A 22,229-nucleotide genomic window follows, 5' to 3' on the forward strand; every position below is an offset into this window, starting at 1 on the left:
TTGCTGTCAGGTCATGTGACAGTTGTTATGAGGCTACCATGGTGCTACTCTTCAGTAGCACTTGCCATTGGCCACCTTATGTAAATACCCTTTCTATGATTGGCTTCACTTGTGTATGTAGGTCAAGGGTCAATGAGCTTACAAAACAGATTTTGTGTTCCATTTTGTGCTAAAGGCATTCAAATCAATAGACAAGGGTGCCCACATTTAGGCACCTGCCTACTTTTGTTTGAATAATTATTATATTTATTTCTGTGAATCCTATAAAGTTCATTTGACTTCTCATCTATCCCTGTGTTGGTCTGCTATATGATATATTTACCCGGAATGGATGGTCCCAACAACCAGTCATTTATACAGGAAAATCCTGAAAATTACCAGGGGTGCCCAAACTTTTTCACACCATTGTATTTGGCATAAAACATAACCGTGAGAATCTCCCCTCAATCTCAGTCATAAAGGCCTAATTTGGAATGCAAACAAATGTGCATGCAACTGCTATTGAAGGTCATGCAAACTCATAAGACGAATTAAGATTCATTCATTTTCTGCCGCTTATCCTCAAGGGTTGTGGGCGTGCTGGAGCCTATGCCAGCTGTCTTCGGCAAGAGGCGGGGTACACCCTGGACTGGTGGCCAGCCAATCGACTAATGAACATTTTAGGGAAAAATACTATACTGTTAACACAGTTTAAAACAGGACACTTGCATCAATAGGCAGATAATGTAAAGGTAAGGCTAAACATACTAGTCCATATTGTGTCAGACCAGGTCTGACACACAACTTTCACTATTTGACAGTAATAATTCAAAGTCGTGGAAGTGAAGCTCACATTTTCCATATAACAATTTAGTGCTTCTTTACAGCTGCTCCCTGTACTGGTTAAATGTACTATATGTGTGGATTAGCAGATCTTTGGCAGATCATTCATTCATTATGTGATGCACTCAATTGTAATCTGATGAATGTTCAAATTAAATAAAACCATTACCATTTTCTGCCGTTTATCATCACGAGGGTCACAGGGGTCCTGGAGCCTATCCCAGCTGTCTCTGGGCAAGAGGCGGGGTTCACCCTGGACTGGTGGCCAGCCAATCCCAGGGCACATATAGACAAACAACCATTCCAACCCACATTCATACCTAAGGACAATTTGGAGTGGCTAATTAACCTAGCATGTTTTTGGAATGGGGGAGGAAACTAAGGATTGACCGAAACATTGGCTGGCTGATATAGCGGGCAGATATTTGCGTTCTTTACTTGAATCGGTATCGGCCAATACGCGCAAGGGTTCGCCGATATATTTTCCGCCGCATGATTTACAGACAGGCATCCGCCGGGCAACTATGTGTTGCCGGGGACCCTGCAACTCACGCAGTCGCGGCACCCCGCCGCCACATCATAAAAGGGACTTTCAACTTTTAATTAGCCTCAAACAGTTAGGCTTAGATGAAATATTGCCACCTGAAATAGGTAACACGAACGCCAAGTAAAAGAATAAGACCGCTAGGCATAACAGTTTAAGTCATGGTGTGACAACAAGAAATCCCCAAAAACATCACATACCAACGCAACAGACGAATAAAAGCACTCTACTAGTTGAGCAGACTAATAATGAACAACTATGCAACTTTAACTACAAACTGCCAAACTATTTACATCGATGGTGCCGCACAGCACGCTGGGAACCAGGAAGTGCTCCCAGCGACGCTACAATATATTTTAGTTTGTGGGTCTGAAAACCAGGAATGCTGCTGAATGCTTCATCTTTAAAAATGCCTACCGTTGGAATTACACTCTTAAAAATGCTGGGTTATTTTTTTGACCGAATCGCTGGGTTGAGCCTGTTGGGTCATTTAATTGGGTTATTTTTATTGAGTTGGGTATTCTGAGAACCCAATTCGCTGGGTTATTTCTGTTGGGTGCTGAGTTATTTGCTGCTGGGTTGTGATTTCCATTATATTGTGCTGGGTTATTTTGGACAACCCAAAGCATGAATTCAACATGTGATGAATTTTGATTGTGATCCATCTTGTGATTCCAATATATATTGCTGTTATAGTCAAAAAGTTTGCTCACCACTGCTCTAGACAATGATGACAAACCCTCTATGGTACACATTATGATCCCAATTGGTAAAAAAATGTTTGGGGTGTGTTTTTGTGTTTTAAAATAGACCAAGTAAACATAATCGAGACATTTTCTCAATATTATGTTAGGGTTGATTGCAATACGACAACACTGCACAGTAGTGGGACATATTGAAAACAAGACAGTTTTATCTAAAATTGTAATATTATATTATATTATTTAAAACTCATGTTCTCAACAATCTGGTAATGACACCCATAATTGTCCTACAGATGCCAGGGGAGAAGTTGCCCTGACGCTTCTGCCCATCCTGCTCCCTCCGCCTGTGTTTAAAAAGGGCAGGAAATTGGTCCGGGCGAGTATTCAGGAGGTGAAGAGAGCCTTCATCGATGTTAAGCACGTAAGTAATTTACTTTTCAATAGAAATTAAAATGTAAATGAATTGTGAAAGGACTCCAGTTGTTCTTTTACACAGTTTTAAAGAAGGACTCTTTTTATGAGGAGCTCCTTGAAAAGATTGTATTTCGTGGAATGTGTGACAACGTAACATTTGGCTGTGTTTCTCATTTCATGAAGCACTATTCTTACAAGTTGTAACTTGGTGTAAGTTGTTACTCCATAGTGATGTGTGACGTATAAACCACAGACCAAACATAAGACTGGCCAAACCCCCTGAATAAATTGTTGAACACTCCATTGAATTTACAGGTGTCATACTTCTCCCTGTAGAATGTATATTGAAATAGCTTCAGTAGAGAGCTGATGACAATTGCGCTGCACTGCTAGAAATACTTACAAAATACTTACCTTTTTTTCTTTTCTCATCATAGGTCGGAGCTAACATGGTGGAATACTTGCAGCAGGCAGAATCGCCTCCCCATTTGTGCTGCTGCTCACAGAGCCTCTTGTTCTATGTATATATCACTCTCTCATAGCTGTCCCCCTCACTTGTTCTTAAAATGTTATTTTTTTTTGTACATAATTTGTTCATATGTGAAGGAAATGTTGTGAGTTGTTATATTTGTATGTTCTGGAAATGTTGAATTTTAATAAATATTTTATTGTTACATTGGTGTCATTATCATTGTAATATATTATTAATAGTATTAGCATACAATAAAAATAAATAAATAATAATTAAATATATATATATATATATATATATATATATATATATATGGTATATTGGCAACCCAACTTGCTGGGTTGAAATAACCCAGCCGTGTAGTAAATATGAACCCGGCGTTGGGTCATTTGAACAACCCAATGTACAACCCAATTGTTGGGTTAAGAGAACCAACCACCCCTCACATTTCTGCAAATATTTGATTATATCTTTTCATGGGACACCACTGACGCCTGCAGTTTAGACATTAAGGTCTGTGTATTGAGTTATTTTGAAGGGAACAGTAAATGACATGTTACAGAACAATACAATACCTTCAGTGACAGCCTGCCAGGTATCCGTCACACTCAGTCTGGTCACCATTGAGAAACTGCATTGAGAAACTGGTCATCAACATAATCCCATGATTTATTAGTCTTATTATCCCAAAGCAGCTTGTTGCCATCCTCAGCCAGAAACAAGTTACTGTTTAAAACGTTGCACTTTCATTAAGCAGCCTCAATTGTACATGGACTTCATTGTGATTGTCACATGGGGTCCATAAATCAATGGGGAGCGCTGAAGCTGTGGCCTTCTGAGTGAATGGAGTGTGGCATGGTTCGCCGATCAATACTCTGTTGAGTGTCCTTAACCAATGCCTATCACACAAGCACACTATTCTGTTTCTGCATCAATGTCAGAGACCTCCAAGGCAAATGAGGGAAGAAATGTCTCAGTGATGGAGCACGGCTAAAATACGTAACACCCAGTCAAAGGCATTAAATGGAACAGCACATACAAATACCCTCACACAAACCAACGGTTATCGATCGTTATTGATCATTTGCAAACAAATGGATGAATAAATGGCTGTTTTGAGAATTGGATGAAAACCAGCTCATTATCCACACAAGGACAGAGAACAAGATAACCAGACTATATTTATGATAAATTTGTTATTGGACACCCTCAACTTTTGTTAGTGTTTAGGATGTACTGTAAATGCAACAGCCTTAGCTTCAGTATGTACAAACAAAACTGCTCAAAAAAGATGGTTCTTCTCTCCACACAATAATATTCACATACGCATGAAAAGTTGTTCATATCGTGATGCTGTTGTTTATTATGATCATTTATTTAGATACTGGCAAATCTTGCTGAGGCGGATTGGGAAAAACATCCCTATTGTTGCCCTAATGTTCCCTAGCAAAGCTGGATAAAGGAGCTCAGAAGGAGAACATGGGAGTGTGCCATTGAATTTGAAATTGAGATAGACTGGCCCAGTGAAAGTAGTAAACAGGACTAGAACTCAAAGCTTTGAAGCGGTCTAGGTTTGTTGTGCTCCTGAGTGGGTGAGTGTCTAATCGTTCCCAGAGGTAAGGCAACAGACAAGTAAAAGAAAGGTTGGTAAGACATGCAAGAAGTTGGTGGCCACACTGCAAATCTGAGTAAGTGAAGAACTGCAGCATTGCCACTGGCAAAACACTTTCAACAGGGACATAAAATAACACTGCTCTATTTCCTGCAGACTGTCCAAGGATGATTCCAAACAGTGTAACAAATATAGCCACGATTACATGAGGAGCATTTCGTTTTTCCGAATTGAATCTTTCTGAATGATTTTTTCGAAAAAAAAGGAACAACATGGGAGGGAATAATCCAATCTCTGGTCTACATGCGCCATCATCAAACAGATTAGTCAATGGGGCATGCACAGTAAAACGTAAACATCAATAATGAAATGACATCATTGAAGGAAGAGATTGTTATTTGTGTTGTCCTGAGCTGACCCACATGGCTATGCAATGCATGTTTTGTACTTGTTTTTTTACACTCATATACTTGCTATTTGACAGCTATATAACTTGCTTCGCACACTTTTTGACTGCTCACACTTATATAACTGTGTTTTTAACTTGTTCCGGCAACGGGATAAATATTATTCCCATATCCTGATAACGAACTAGAATGTTGTGAGAAACGAACTAGAATGTTGTGAGACATTGAGGTGCCTGAGGCAGAGGACGGAGGTGACGACTCCTCTCCTGCGGAGACAGGCTGGCCACCTGTTTTCGCACGGGCGAGTCTATAAAGCATTTGTTTTCTCAATCCCGGTTAGAGTCTGCTGTGAACTGTGCACGAGTGTCCAGCTTTCGGTTTCCAGATTACTCTACCGGGGTGTTTTGGCTCTCCGCCCTCTGTCAACGGTAAGGTATGCTATTCTGGATCTGAACTGTGTTGTTTGGAGTGTTATGTGGGGGCATGGGGGTGACAGCTTGTGTCTAGCATAATAACTCATGATGGGAAATGTTGTGAACTGCTGTGTGTTTTATCATTAAATATCATTAATATACATACAGTCGTTGTTTGTGATCATTTCTCTGCTGCGATCTCTCCGAACCTGTAACAAGCTATTTCATAAAACATTTTGGCGTCACGAACCTAAAACTTTTTGAAAAGGAGAGACTCAGTGAGAGAAATGTTTAGGAAAAAGGAAAATACTCCCGCCGCGGAGAGCAGAGTTGTTCCGGGGTGGGGGGCAGCGCCGTGGAAGACGGTAGCTGATAAGTTGTTGCAAGCGGGGAGTTCTGGTCCGGAAGCATGGACAGAAAATACCGCTGATGTTCATGATTTGATTGAGGTTTTGTCTAGGGTTGTGGTGAAACCCAAAGCTCCGCTTGGAGGAGCTGTTAAGTGCATGTGGGCATGCGCGCAGGCATGGAAAATTCAGACAGAAAAATACACTAGCCTGGAGCATGAAATGTTGAAACTAAGAGGACAAGTTGATAAAGTTAACATGGAGAATCAGATGTTACAAACTAAAATAACATTGCTGGAGTGCAAAAAAGCTAATTTACAGCGGATGTGTGAGAAGGCTGTTGCTAGCACGAGGCATGTTACTTGCAAGCAGAGGAAAAATCTCAGGGGTGATGAGGTGAAAATACGAACTTTTGTGGTAAGTGGTGAAGCAAAGCAGCGCCTCACTCGCCTTATGGTAAGAAAAGCATTGTTCATAGGGAAGCTGGACCATGTATATGATTCAACACTCCCAAAAAATGTGAGGGATTTGATGATTCGAACGGCACCCTCACATTATAAACTCACTGTTCTGACTGTGTTGATGGGCAACACAGATCAGCCCCTTAGTCAGATATTGGCTTTGTTGACAGATCTGGGCTCGCTCGGGATGTGGGAGAGACAGGGTAAGAACCCCCTTTCGGAAGGCGGTGGTCTTTACCCCCCCTTAGCTGAGTTTGAATAGGATGGGGGTCAAGCCCCGGAGGCAGCGGCCAAATTTGTACCCCGCTGGTCGCAAGAAGACCCTAGGCCTCATGTAAATATGATTATTCATTGGAAAAGCTCAGATCAGGAAGTAAGAGCTTTAGTTGATACAGGGGCAGAGACCACGATAATTTCAGGCAATCCTGCTAAATTCAAGGGACCGAAAATATCCATGATTGGACTGGGAGGAGCATGTGTTTTGTTTTTCAGTCACAGCCTGGTGGCGAGCGTCGGAGCGTGGATGTTGAGGCTGCTGGTGGGACGTCCGGCGGAAGGGGCCCGAGGATCACCGTACCATGGGGTCCCGCCCAGGAGATGGCCATGTCGTTGGTTGGGGCACTCTCCTGGCTGTCCTGCCTGCATGCGGCCCGAGGAACACGCACTCTTGGATGACACCGGTGGAAGGAGCTGCTCGCTTGCCTCGCGTGGTTCAAGTGGGATGGAAGAATAGCACCAATAATCGCACGCAGGATAACTTCCGCTGCCCTGCGTGGTCCGTCTGCCAGACTGCAAACATCACCTTGGATTGCGACCCCTACCAAGGACCACACGCATGGTCCATGATCCTGAGAACGGGATGCAACGTCACCGTTGAAGCTGAAGCAAGCCTCTGTCGATTAACGGGAAATCCCTTCCTGACGGAAAATCCCTTCACATTTCGTGAGGATGTATCATGCTCATCGACCAATGGGACGCAATGGACGGTAACATCAGGTGACACTGACATCTGGATTTCAAACTCAACGGAGATCACGGGACGCAGGTCAACAATCTGGGTCATTTTGGTAGTACCACAACATCAGCAGGTGACACACCCTACGTTAGTGCCAATAGCGACATCATGCACACACATGGCTTACCAGATGACACATAATGAGATTCACTGGGAGATAAGGTTACCATCGATACCAACCTGCAAGCCACGAAGGAACAAACGAGCGTGGTATGATACACTGTTAGGGGGAGCGCATATCATAGACGCATTTCTGGGTTGGAACATTGATATTTGGGATGCAACATCAGAAGTTTTACACAATGTTAGGATCGTGTTGAATAGTACCAAATGTACCTTACAAATGCTTAATGCTAAAGTTCAGCAGGAACGTTTGTTGAGAACATTGACCTCCTCAGCAGTGCAGCTGTGGAGACACTTATGGAACATATCGGACCGCGTATGGTTCCAAGTTAAACCTAGCCTGACTCAGTGCAATGAAACACACTGTCAAGGAATGTGGTTGGAAGTAAACGTAACCCGACCCATGACCATATGCAGATATCGGATTTTGCCATTAATAGTGGGAAACCATTATTATTTCTTGAAAACGCATGGGGACTGGTTTAGTCCACAGACTAACCCGACTTATGATCTGGAAGGTTGTGACGTAATGGACAAGGGGACTGTATGCTTACAAATGCAAATATATCGAGACCCATGTTTTACGAATGACACGGCACTGTGTGATTGGAATGTGGAGAAGCCTGAGGACTTGCTATATCAGGTAGGGCCCCACTCTATTTGTGTAGCAACAGTGAATCCACATCCCCAGTTGCCAACGACACCGTTTTCCGGATGTTTATGGGACGTGCATCTGTTTACCTGGCACAATCAATCGTTTCGATTGACAAATTTCAGTTGGACAAACCGACTGTCTACTGTACAATGGCAAGCCCTATCGCTGCCTTGGCGGGTGGATCTGACACGCTTCAGCAGCGCACTGAACCGTTCGGAGACACTTAAGCATCTTGTGAAAACTCATTTGGCAGATGTGTCCAGGTTGCAGGTGTCCACCATGATCGCCCGGAATGAGGTGGTACATGCCGCCAGAACGATTGAGCAATCTTCGGCCCATCACTGGTGGGATATATTTGCAGGAATGTCGATAACAGCGCGGCAACACTTAGCCCCTCCATTATTGGTTCTTATCATATGCTTGGCTTTGATGACTTTAGTTAACTGCTGCATGTTTTGGTATATTAGACGCACCCGAGCTATTTTGTCGCGACGAATTTATAACGCAGTTTCTTGAATAATGAAAATAGAGCTATACGATGATTTGGGGCCGTTTGGGAGGGAGATTACAAAGATGGTTGTGAAAGCTGACCCTCCGGGTCATCATGTATCCTGGTGGCCAAGGCGTTCGGACCCCCTGCATTTAACATTTCCCGATCGTATTCTTATGTATCAATTTGTTATTGGGCACATGTTAAGCGGGAGTCATGACATCATGATGTTGTTTCACCAGGGGGATGCCTATGTTAATTGGATGTTTGAAAATGAGGATGACCTACCTGAACGGTTTATCAATTAAGTGGTGGTTTCAGCTCAGGCCACAGGGTGGAATGAAGGAAGAGATTGTTATTTGTGTTGTCCTGAGCTGACCCACATGGTTACGCAACACACGTTTTGTAAAATGAGGATGATCTACCTGAACGGTTTTATCAATTAAGTGGTGGTTTCAGCTCAGGCCACAGGGTGGAATGAAGGAAGAGATTGTTATTTGTGTTGTCCTGAGCTGACCCACATGGCTATGCAATGCATGTTTTGTACTTGTTTTTTTACACTCATATACTTGCTATTTGACAGCTATATAACTTGCTTCGCACACTTTTTGACTGCTCACACTTATATAACTGTGTTTTTAACTTGTTCCGGCAACGGGATAAATATTATTCCCATATCCTGATAACGAACTAGAATGTTGTGAGAAACGAACTAGAATGTTGTGAGACATTGAGGTGCCTGAGGCAGAGGACGGAGGTGACGACTCCTCTCCTGCGGAGACAGGCTGGCCACCTGTTTTCGCACGGGCGAGTCTATAAAGCATTTGTTTTCTCAATCCCGGTTAGAGTCTGCTGTGAACTGTGCACGAGTGTCCAGCTTTCGGTTTCCAGATTACTCTACCGGGGTGTTTTGGCTCTCCGCCCTCTGTCAACGGTAAGGTATGCTATTCTGGATCTGAACTGTGTTGTTTGGAGTGTTATGTGGGGGCATGGGGGTGACAGCTTGTGTCTAGCATAATAACTCATGATGGGAAATGTTGTGAACTGCTGTGTGTTTTATCATTAAATATCATTAATATACATACAGTCGTTGTTTGTGATCATTTCTCTGCTGCGATCTCTCCGAACCTGTAACAAGCTATTTCATAAAACAGTCATTTATCAAAGATGGAGGACAAATGTCTCTAGCTGCGTGTTACGTCATATCTGAGCATGTGCTGAGAGAACGCACCCTGACAACTTTCCATTTGAGTGGATGCATGATACCTCAATCAGTTTGGGGAAAGGAATATTCCACCCCTGAGAAACCGATTAAATGTCCATTCGGATTGGCACTTTTCTTTCGGACAGGGGTGTATACAAAAGGTAATTTATTTCCGTATGCAAGTGGAATACTTAGGTCCATATAGTATATGTGGCTAATGTAAAGCATGTGGCTTACATGCTTACAAAGCTCCAGCAATTATTTTAGCTATTTTTTTTAGTTGCTTATAAGTGCGTTGGTGACATAACCGTGTTACATCTTCGATTACTTTTTGTATCGTACCCCTACTATAATGATAAGATATTCCTCCATTCATGAATGCATGAATATACAGACATTTATATATTATCATTTGTATCAGCTTCTCCAAGATGAAAATTGTTCTCCGTGCCACAGGCAACCCAGCAGTGTGAATGTCTTTATGATGCAGAGTATGTTATGCATGTGCATACGTATGCATGGGTGTGTAGGTATCCTTCTGCAGAGCACCAGTGACCTGAAATGTAGGGCGAGACCGCAACGCTGTGTTGACAGCATATAGTCCGCCCCCTCTAACTCTGACTGACAGCACTGTGACCTCGACTGCTTCCCACAACATTTTGGTCTTGCTTCCACTTGAACAGCTGTCATTTCCTGCGATATCTGACAACTTTTACTGGACAAAACTCATGATGGGGAGACGAGGGGGAAAATAGAGACAGGGATGAAGAGAAATACATTTCAGAAAGACATGACGGCTGCTTATTTTTAACGCAACTGTCAAGAATAGCAAGGCCCTCAGGTGCCGTTACTTCACCGATCACATCAAGATTTTGCCTTCTTCATCCCAATACAACACTTAACCACACACCTCTCTCTATCTGCCACTCTCATGCAAGAGCAAATCCCTGCTAATCTAAGGAAAGGGTACAACAGCCACATATCTCAGTGGATTTGTACAAAACCAGGTCAAACGGGTGAAGACAAGCAAAAGAGCATTATTGTACAGAGGGATGGACATTCCAGGTATAGTCCGACCAAGGAAAATGCTCAAATCATAGAAAAATCTAACAAATAAAGACCCATGCAATGCAAGGTGACATGTCTATATACAGTGCATCCGGAAAGTATTCACAGCGCTTCACTTTTTCCACATTTTGTCATGTTACAGCCTCATTCCAAATTGTATTAATTTAATCTCTTACCTCAAAATTCTACATAAAATACTCCATTATGACAATGTGAAAAAGTTTTTTTTGACTTTTTTTGAATTTATTAAAAATAGAAAACTAAGAAATCACATTTACATAAGTATTCACAGCCTTTGCCATGAAGCTCAAAATTGAGCTCAGGTGCATCTTTTTTCCACCGATCATCCTTGAGATCTTTCTACAGCTTAATTGGAGTCCACCTGCAGTAAATTCAGTTGATTGGACATGATTTGGAAAGGCACACACCTGTCTATATAAGGTCCCACAGTTGACTGTGCATGTCAGAGCACAAACACCAAGCATGAAGTCAAAAGAACTGTCTGTAGACCTGCGAGACATGATTGTCGTGAGGCACAAATCTGGCGAAGGATACAGAAAAATTTCTGCTGCTTTGAAGGTCCCAATGAGCACAGTGGCCTCCATTATTCGTAAATGGAAGACGTTTGGAACCACCAGGACTCTTCCTAGAGCTGGCCGGCCTTCTAAACTGAGCGATCGGGGAAGAAGGGCCTTAGTCAGGGAGGTGACCAAGGCCCCGATGGTCACTCTGTCAGAGCTCCAGCGTTCCTCTGTGGAGAGAGAAGAGCCTTCCAGAAGGACAACCATCTCTGCAGCAATCAACCAATCAGGCCTGTATGATAGAGTGGCCAGACGAAAGCCACTCCTTAGTAAAAGGAACATGGCAGCCCGTCTGGAATTTGCCAAAAAGCACCTGAATGACTCTCAGACCATGAGAAACAAAATTCTCTGGTCTGATGAGACAAAGATTGAACTCTTTGGTGTGAATGCCAGGCGCCATGTTTGGAGGAAACCAGGCACTGCTCATCACCAGGCCAATACCATCCTTACAGTGAAGCATGGTGGTGGCAGCATCATGCTGTGGGGATGTTTTTCAGCAGCAGGAACTGGCAGACTAGTCAGGATAGAAGGAAAAATGAATGCAGCAATATATAGAGATATCCTGGATGAAAACCTGCTCCAGAGCGCTCTTGACCTCAGGCTGGGGCGAAGGTTCATTTTTCAGCAGGACAACGACCCGAAGCACACAGCCAAGATCTCAAAAGATTGGCTTCAGAACCACTCCGTGAATGTCCTGGAGTGGCCCAGCCAGAGTCCAGACTTGAATCCGATCGAACATCTCTGGAGAGATCTGAAAATGGCTGTGCACAGATGTCTCCCATCCAACCTGATGGAGCTTGAGACTTATTGCAAAGAAGAATGGGCAAAACTGCCTAAAGATAGGTGTGCTAAACTTGTGGGATCATATTCAAAAAGACAAAAGAGAGGCTGTAATTGCTGCCAAAGGTGGATCAACAAAGTATTAAGCAAAGGCTGTGAATACTTATGTAAATGTGATTTTTTTGTTTTCTATTTTTAATCAATTCAAAACACGTCAATGGAGTTCACATTGTCATAATGGAGTTTTTTGTGTAGAATTTTGAGGTAAGAGATTAATTTAATACAGTTTGGAATGAGGCTGTAACATGACAAAATGTAGAAAAAGTGAAGCGCTGTGAATACTTTCCGGATGAACTGTACCTTCAGTGTAAAGACATACTGTCTTTGACAGATATTGTGCCAATGCCCAAAGAATGCTCCAGAATCTTCACAGGACCAGTGTGTAAAAAATGAATATGTCAAAACAAACGCAGTGATAAAATGTGGAATGGGGTGAAAGAGCGTATGAGAGCAGTTGTTTCTGGAGGTTTAAGGATGTCACATTTGATCTGCATTCATACCAAACATCCTCCTTACCTCAGCTGCAAAACTCACAGACACCGTCACCATTTGCAACTGCCATGCACATCAGACTAATAACATAAGGAGAAGGAGAATGTGCAAGCAAGTAGGAGGGCAACAGATGGTGAGCCACACAGAAGCGGGACATCTCAAAAAGGGTCAACAGTGAAAAGACAGGAGAAGCAAAGTTCTAACTTCCTCACATGTGTATCCGAACCACCACATATCAAGCTGTTAAGAATTCATTCATTCATTCATTTTCTACCGCTTATCCTCACGAGGGTCGCGGGGGTGTTGGAGCCGATCCCAGCTGTCTTGGGGTGAGAGGCGTGGTCCACCCTGGACTGGTGGCCAGCCAATCACAGGGCACATATAGACAAACAACTATTCACACTCACATTCATACCTATGGACAATTTGGAGTGGCCAATTAACCTAGCATGTTTTTGGAATGGGGGAGGAAACTGGGGAGAACATGCAAACCAAGGGTGGAATCGAACTTGGGTCACCTTGCTGTGAGGTCTGTGCGCTAACCACTCGAGCACCGTGCAGCCCTCACTAAGAATGTGACAGGCAATTCTAAGTGCTTTTATAGTGCATGAATGTTACTTGTGTAAAGGGAGTCATGAGAGCAATTTCTGTGTTATTTTATATATACTGTATGTATTTTCTGACACTTTACATTTTCTTTCATTCCATTTTGATTTCACTCCTCTTTATTCTCTATCCTGTTTAAAATGAAAAATGTTGTATTTCATAGTGCAACCGTGGATTTTCCCCAACCAAATTAATTATAACATGAAAAATAAATGAAGTTTATTTCCTCTGATCCTCTATGGCCGCATCAAAAGTGAGCATGGTTCATAAGCTAGAAGACTTGCATGTCATGTTACACAATTAGTACAATCCTTGAAAAATATTGCATCCTTTTTTCCCATCCACCCCTGCTCCTTTTCAGACCATTTTCCCTGTCTATTTAATTAAAATGAGAGAAATTGGATACGCAACTATGAGCACTCTAATTTCAAGAACGCGCGTGAAAAGTCGGCCCCAATGATGCAGGCACTGGATAAGAGCGCTGAGGCCTTGTCACTTGCGGAAATACTGGATGCTGCCAAGGTTAGCAGTGAGGGCGGACTGGATGAGACAGTTGAAGCGTGACCAACAGAATCCAACACACACGGCACACACTCGTGCTAATCCGGTGGCCATTTTTATTGAATGCTGCGCTCCTCTAATGCATCAGTGCCTCGAAAGGCCCGGGAGTAGATGTTTATCGAATAATTCATTCATCCATCCAACCAGATGTCAGAGAGACACTTGACAAAGGTATTATATGAAATACTCGCTAAACCGATTATTTTTTTCCTCACAGAAAAGGGTCAGTAAGTAATCAAAGAGAAATCATCATAATATAGTTTATTAGTACAAAGGTTTTTAGGACTACATGGTTTTGAGGATAGATCCTAGTTTTGAGGATAGATGGAGGTGCTCCGATCGGTATCGGTCAATATAAGTCAAAAGGACGGTATCGATATTGGGCAATACTTGGGCCGATACCCTCTGCTGATCAGCTCCGCCCCTGCAGTGGCATTCAGAGCAACCAGCTTATAGTATATTCATGATGCACAATTCTCGTTTTAATACAGACCTTTGCATTTCACACAGCTTCTTCATGCTTTATGCTCAAAGTGTAAAGATAACAATGAAGGCTAATCGCATAGGTGATGACAAAAAACAATACAGTAATCTCTGGTTTAATGGCGGTTAATTGGTTCCAGACCCCACCGTGATAAATGAATGTCTGCAAGTCGGATTCCTTGGGCTCTACTGAATATTAAATGGGCTATTTTTGTACTTATAGCACAGAAACCCTTTTTACGTTTTTTCAAATAATTTTTTTAACATTATTAGGGCCCTCTTAACATGAAATACTACCCGTATAATCACCTTTATATTCATATTACTCAAGACAGTAGATATTAGCCAATTTAAAAATGTGCGTATCTCAGTAAATATGTTCCAATGCTCGTAAGGCAGCAAAATAGGTCAAGGACAGGGAGTGACTTTGAGGTTTGAGTTGAATTAACTTGTCCTGGGTTATGGCCACAACAGCAGCCTGTGTTATGATGATTATGATGATTATTATTATTGTTATGTTATTGTGCCTGTTGTGACAGGCAAAATGCAATAAAAGTATTTTGTTCCGGTGATCAACAATTACTGACACCTAGTGACCAGTGTAGAAGACTACAGTCACAATTCCAATCCTCTATTGAATGGCTTATATTTGTGTTTTAGTTCATTTAGTCATTTTTATGCTTGAAGGTGCTCAATCTAGGCCAAAAATATGTATAATGTTCTTAAATGTGCATATTTGTTTTACTTATTGGACCACAAAACAGAATGATTTACTAATTCCCACATAGTTAAACAAGTGTGATAGAGTGAAGCCGTGAAATTTGAACCACAATATGGCTAAGGACGAATGTACATCCCTTTAAGAGCCGCAGCACAGCACCCATGTGAAAGTGTGAAGTTTGGGTTTGTTGTCATCGTCTAATAAAAATAGTTAACCATGATGCATGTGCATGGAATTTTTATTGGTCTGAATTTCCATGGATGAATTTGTGGCAGGCAAAATGAGTAGAGAAATGCTGCTTTCCAACATTGAGACATCCACACCTACAAAGGTGGGCCAGCTGTCCAGAGCTGTGGCATTGAAGAGATTGCATGCGTGCATGTGCGAGTTCAACAAGACTCTCCATCTCTGCAAATTAGACTGAAGAGACACTGCATGCTGTGAACAAGAGGTCAGCAGAGGTCAGTCAACAGCTTGCACGCTCTTTAAAATGCATGCACAAGATCGTGCAAGTGAAAGGCTTGACAGACTTCCACCATATCACGACTTACGTCAGAGGACAAAAGGTATTTGGAGTCAGTGCTGAATTTGCCAAATTGACCTGCCAGCAGGAGACACAGGGCACACCAGGAAAGCAACAAAGGGTGAGTTTGTCTGTTAAACTAACACTCGACACCCCCTCGGATCTCCATCTTCCCACCCACAGGGGGTCCTGGCTGCCCTTCTGGTTCATCTGCATGTTCACAGCAACACAAACAAACACACACACAGTCCACAATGGACATTTCCACATCCACATAGACATACAGTGCCCAGCAGCTCCATTCTCTCATCCAAGTTAAATTATGCTGATGGGACAATGGGATAGGCCAAATGCCAAACCTGAAGCACCAAAACCACAATGTATAAATCAGTGGACGTCGTCATGGTGATAATGTCCACTTCCTTTGGAAATGTGTGTTTCAGCTTCATGTGCACAAAGACTTGGGGTGGGGAATAATAAGGGAACTGCCCTTTTTTGTAATTTTTGCCCATCAGTCACAGTCCTTATGTGAAACATGAACACATATTACTTTCCCTTTTCTGTGCATTCTAGGACGAGACAATGAGTTTATATGAGCTCGTTAAAATATGGACATCATGGGAAATACCATTTTGGACGCTAAAGTCCTCACAAAAAACCAACAATGTGCCATTTACATAACTGACTTGTATATGAACCAAGCAACAACTATATTATTATTGTAGTAGGTAACATGAAAAACTATTTTTATCTCACAGACTAACACAACACATGGCTAATGGCTAGTCTCAGCGTCATTCCCTGACGGAAGAGTGGATAGCTAGCTCTCCATTTCCCCCAAGATGCTGGTTTGCCGCTAGCATTTTGACCTGAGGACTGGAGCACACATCTTGTGCTGGAAGACACAGCCATGCCAGGAGAGCCGACATGTGTATCAATGTGCCGAGAGAAGAAATGTCATTCATGTTTTAAATAATCAAAATCATCAACATACTACAACTATTACATCATCAGTGTACATGTTAATGCATGATCACAGCATATAAATCAAATGATGCAAAATTGGTAGAGGATTATTTAGAGGACTTCGTAGTCGAAATAAGTGTATCCCATTACAGCTTGTGTGTGTGTTGGGGGGGTGGGGGCTTGTGTGTATGCATGTGTTACATATGTCTAGCTGTATATGAATGGAAAGGAGCCAACAGTGAGAGTACTCAGAAAGCCTCCTGGTGAGGTTGGGTACACTGAAAACAAGTACATTTACCTTAAATCACATGATGTCTTTGAACGCAACCCCTCGTTGCTCATAATAACACAGTTTAAAGTGTGATTCAAATGTTTTGCTACTATTAAAAAGACACTAGTGCTACATTTGTGGGGTATTTGTTAGCTTGACTGACATTCAGTTGATTTGGAGCTGTTAATATACACAAATATACTACATCATCTTGTCCTGTCATTTCTCTTTCTGTTCATTAAATACAGTAAAAAAAAATTGCATATTTCAGACATGGTTACTAATGGTGATTCATTGTGATGAATTAATTTGTGATTAATCTGATTAAAATGTTTTCTAATTTGACAGTTCCAATATGTTTATACATAAATGTGTAAAAATAACTCTTTTTTTCTACATTTTACAAGTTTTCATCTTTGTTTTAGGGGAACTTGAAAAGTGATAAATCTTTGGACAAGTCTTTGGATCATTTATTAGAGCAATTCATGGTTGAGCAATGTGCCGGGACATATTTACAGTGCAATGTTTCTGGATTCAGGGCATATAACGGAAGTGGATGCAGAGTCGTTAGTCCTATTTATGTCTACTGTCTGTGGCTATAACTATTGGGTGTATGTGGAAAATGTCCATTGTTCATCCATAATTCAATGCAGAGAGCATTCGTAATACGTACTGTTGGCATTTTTGTAAGGGCTCTCGCGTCAAAATAGGAATTACCCATGTCATCCGTTGTTAGCAAGCTCATATTAACTCGTTTTCTCACACGAGAATGCACAGAAATGAGGAATAAAAAAGTGTTCATGTGTCACATAAGGATTGTGAATGATGGGCAACATTCCAAAAAATGGTTTGGCCATAACAATGAAATGCATGAGAAAGCCCATCTTCTGGGAGGAGCTTATCCATTTATGCAAAAGTGCACATTTATTTACAGTGCTTGATCTCTATTTATAGCCAAACAAAAGAATGAGGAACACATAAAAGCTGCCTCACTATTGTATAACTGGAGACTGCATGTACTGTATTCAGGAGGGCAGATTAATATATTAAATACACCGTTTATAGGAAGTGCAAAACAAAGCAAAGTACATGCTAAATATTTTAAGAAATGTTGCTTTTGGCCAGATTGTGGTGTGTTGGTATAGTGTCTGGGTATAACTGGTGCATTTCAATAGAAAAAGTGCCAATGCACCCACAGAAGACACAGGTCAAAACAGAAGACGAAACACATGAACGACAACTAATCTCCAGTTATTGACGCGTCACCCGTTTCGTGCAGTAGAAACGCCCGACGTGTGTAGTAACAAAAACTATTGTATTGGGTCACGTCAACACAACGTTTGCCCACTGCCTACCGTCCACAGCCATGCCCGGTCTCAGCGTTGGTCTGTCCGTGGTGCTGTCACCAAGGTTCTTCCATTCTGCTGCCGGACCAAGGACCAAGAAAATGTTCGGACGGTCTGGATGAAAGTCGAACAAGAGGTCCTCGAATGTGAACAGCAGGACGACACACTCTCACTCCCTACCACCATTTGTTATCAAGGAAGCCGGCACCCGGCACTGGCGAGGCGGCAAACACTCAAGCTCCGCCCCCTCTTAGCACCTGACGGACCAGCGAGGTCACTACGTCTCTCTCGCTCTCTCGCTCTCTCTCTCTCTCTCTCTCTCTCGCTCTCTCTCTCTCTCTCGCTCTCTCTCTCTCTCTCTCTCTGTCTCTCTCTCTCTCTCTCTCTCTCTCGCTCTGTCTCTCTCTCGCTCTCTCTTCTCTCTCTCTCTCTCTCCTTTTGTCCGGATTTGCGCTGTATTTGTTAAGGGGCCATCCATAATTTTCAACATTTTCACAAGAGTACAAAGAGTACTCTTTTGAGCACCCCCCCCCCCCCCTAAAAAGAGTACAATCCCAAATGAAAAATGTTGATAGGTCCATGACCAACTGACCCAATACAGCCAGGAAATTCGAATGTCCAATAGTGTTCTCTGGCTGTATTTTGGGTCAATCAGTCACTGCCCATCAACATTGTATTGAACACGAACAAGATAAAAAATTATATCAAATGCCTTTTTTGTATTTTTCTTTCAAGAAAATACAAATGTATTACAAATTTGGTCTTTTTGTATTGTTCTTTCTATCAAATGATACATGTAGAAAAGTCCTGATGCAACAACTGTTTTCCACAGGATTTTTTAAACAAGGGAATACTTCTTGTATACACACATGATTACTCAAGGAGCAGAAGAGTTGCCCATGGTTTCCAAAAGCCTGAGGAGATAAAATCTTCTTTGAAATGATGGACACAACCCTTGAACTCAACTCTATGCAAAGTATGCAATAAAGATGCCACAACTGTTTTGAAAAGGCTTAACAATCACACCTATAGTCTAGTCAGTGTATCGCAGGAAGTGAAAATCACATTGATTGTTACTGTACTGTCCACAAAGTCAAATTCACCACCACAGAGTAATTCAGAAAATGGCAATCACAGCCAGGTCCATGCCCAAATATAGAAAATAAACACAGAGCTGGCGAATAGATTCAGGTTGGTCGGTTTAGTTTTGATCTTCTCCATTTTCGCAACGGCACTTCGGAACAAATCCGCCCTGCTCAGTCCTTCGATTTGGAACCTTTCCAAGCTGCCTGGCCAGCCGCTACAGCGTCCTTCCGCTTTCTTTCCGAACGCACAAAGCAGTAAACATTGATGTATTGTTCGTATGCATTGCTCGGTGAGCAGAGATGAATGGCAGTAATTCTCTTTTTGATGAACGAAAATAGGTAATCGAAATCACCGGGGTCGGCCATTGTCTGATTGTTGTGTTGGAATGCGAAGCACGCAGAGCTACGTGGAGTATCGCGTGGACTGGTACGCTCTCGACGACAGGGGACCAGTCTATTCGCGCTAAAATTTGACTGCGTCCCGCGGTTCGAACATACAGACATCGACATTTTCTGGTTTTCAAAAAAGCGTACGTTGATGTCTTAACCCCCTCCCCCCCTCGTACGGTTTGTACGCACGTGAAAATGTTGAAAATTATGGATGGCCCCTAATGTAGATCTATCTTTGATATATTGTCTTATGTATTTCTTAATGTAGAACATCTATCTTTAATATATTGTCTTATGTATTTCTTAATGTAGATCTATCTTTAATATATTGTCTTATGTACTTCTTAATGTGGAATGTCTATCTTTGATATATTGTCTTATGTATTTCTTAATGTAGAACGTCTATCTTTAATATGTAGTCTTGTGTATTTCTTAATGTAGAACGTCTATCTTTAATATATTGTCTTATGTATTTCTTAATGTAAATCTATCTTTAATATATTGTCTTATGTATTTCTTAATGTAGAACGTCTTGCTTTGATATATTGTCTTATGTATTTCTTAATGTAGAACATCTATCTATAGCTTTGATATATTGTCTTATGCTAAGTGGCTTGATTTTAAAACGGAGCTGTCGTATTTTCTTTCAGGTATTTGCATTATATGTTTGCTATTGGCAGGACTCAATAAATGTGATATTCTTCCATCAATGTCTAGTCACTCACTACATTTTCCAACTGGCAGCAACATTTCACTTCAAAAAGCATCTTTGGGGAGCGAGTGGTGATCAGGTCATGATTATAATCCCACCATATCCTCAACTAATTGATTCTCTTGGCAGTCAGATGGTTGCAGACTACAGTATAAGGGTGCCAAGAGACCCGTCCCTCAAAGACCTTAAAGACGAGAATGAGGGCAGTGGTGTTTTCGTATTTCAAGGTGACTAGAGTAATCTCAGCCTGACATTATTTTTCTTCCAAAGTGTCTTATTCTGCTTATTATAATAGCAAGTATTAAAGCTACTGCATTTGGTCAGTTGATATTTTAATGATGTTCTTCCAGTAATATGTGTGTATGTGTGTAGTATGTGTGTCCCCACTATGTGCACATATACAAATGGACTTGTGGAAAAGACCACTAGATGCCAGTCCACTCGTTAGGGTGTGCAAACCTGGGCCCTGGTAACCAACCCAAGCTTTGCCACTAGTTGCAGTCACTGTCTTTGACACACACACACACACCTCCCTGAAGACACACACATTCAGATTTGCAAATGTGTTTAATCTCCAAGACAGATCTTCATTTAGAAGTGTGCTGGTGTATGCCTGAAAGGACATTTGGTTGTGTCTAACAGCGAACAGTCAAAGCATGTATCTTTAATTCAGGCCGTAGTCAGCACCGTGAATAATGAAACACAGACCGCGTAGGACTGAGTGAGAGAGTTGTTGGGCAAGCTGGCTGGCAAAGTCAGCAACATGGATCCATGTAATGTTCCCACTGTGTTTGGCGTAACTTCTTGATGTGAACAGGTGAAGGCATGATGTCAACGAACCGTACATTGCATCCTTTAACCAACACCATTAAGCGTTCAGTATATAAATGTTTAAATATATATATATATATATATATATGTATATATGTATATATATGTATAGAGGCTTGCTCATGCCACCACATAAGTCCTGTCCTCCTCGTGCCAAGAGGGTTTTTGATTGGATGGCACAGAAAACAGATGAAGCTCATGCACACACTTTTATGCATACCACTTCACAAATAGTTGCTAGTATGTTTGTGCTTCAACAGGGCATTGCGGCTTGATAGCAGTAAGAAAAAGAGAGTTTACTGAGCTTGAGCGCTGTTCAAGGAGAGAGGAGCATTTTTTGAAAAGACATAGAGAAGCTATTGATCCTGGAGTGTGGCATCAGCCTCCCAAAGCTGTTGTTGTGGTGAATGGCTGTCCTTTCGTGGACACGGACAAAACACTACATGGAAAGAAAAGAGAAAAAACCCTGGCTGGTGTATTTGAATAAGCAGAAAGTTTCAAAGAAGTGAAACCTCAATGAAGCTTCATCCAGTCGTTAATCTGATATGAAAGGGCTGGTTCTTTCAGGTGAAAGTGGGAGAAATCTCATGAATTCCCACAGGAAGGATTACACTGCTGAATGCAAATGATAGAAAGGCAGACACTTTATATTAAAGGGTTGCACTCTTGGGCTGTTTTCTCAATCATAGACCTCGGGAAGTGCTTGTACTTGTACAGACAGAATGCTGACAGGAGCCCTTTCTCGAAAACAATACTTATTACTCAAGATGTGGCGCAAAGGAGTACTGCAAACTTCATATTACAGGTTACCTTACATGTGTGCAAGCCTTCCATAGGGGTGTTTTAGTATGAATACGCTTATGGAAGGAGGCACTCCACACATAACCTCCTGCACTTTGCAAAAATACAGGCTGAAAAGGTGGCCTCCAGGCGGGAAGAAATTGGACTGAAATGTAAGAGAAGAAAGGAAATAGAGGATGTAAGATTTGCACCATCGCTCATCATCCTTTCTCATCTTGTGTTTCATCTTTGAAAGTCACTTGTGTATACTCTTGTGTTCACACTGCTTC

The 22,229-nt window shown here is 41.9% G+C and overlaps 1 protein-coding gene across 2 annotated transcripts in view; it reads right to left on the reverse strand.

Annotated features, from left to right (window-relative positions):
• Nucleotides 1-18,429, reverse strand: part of samd10b (sterile alpha motif domain containing 10b) — a 70,810-nt gene extending 52,381 nt beyond the window's left edge. Inside the window, exon 1 of one of the 2 annotated variants that reach the window (XM_058051355.1) lies at nucleotides 18,151-18,412. In XM_058051355.1, the coding sequence (XP_057907338.1) occupies nucleotides 18,151-18,163 (13 nt within the window). In that variant the 5' untranslated portion in view covers nucleotides 18,164-18,412. Of the gene's footprint in view, nucleotides 1-18,150 lie in introns of both variants that reach the window. The other variant, XM_058051356.1, reaches the window with a different exon arrangement.
• Nucleotides 18,430-22,229: the final 3,800 nt, after the last annotated feature.

The sequence above is a fragment of the Doryrhamphus excisus genome, chromosome 16 (assembly GCF_030265055.1).
Source record: "Doryrhamphus excisus isolate RoL2022-K1 chromosome 16, RoL_Dexc_1.0, whole genome shotgun sequence".
Classification (NCBI taxonomy): Eukaryota; Metazoa; Chordata; class Actinopteri; order Syngnathiformes; family Syngnathidae; genus Doryrhamphus; species Doryrhamphus excisus.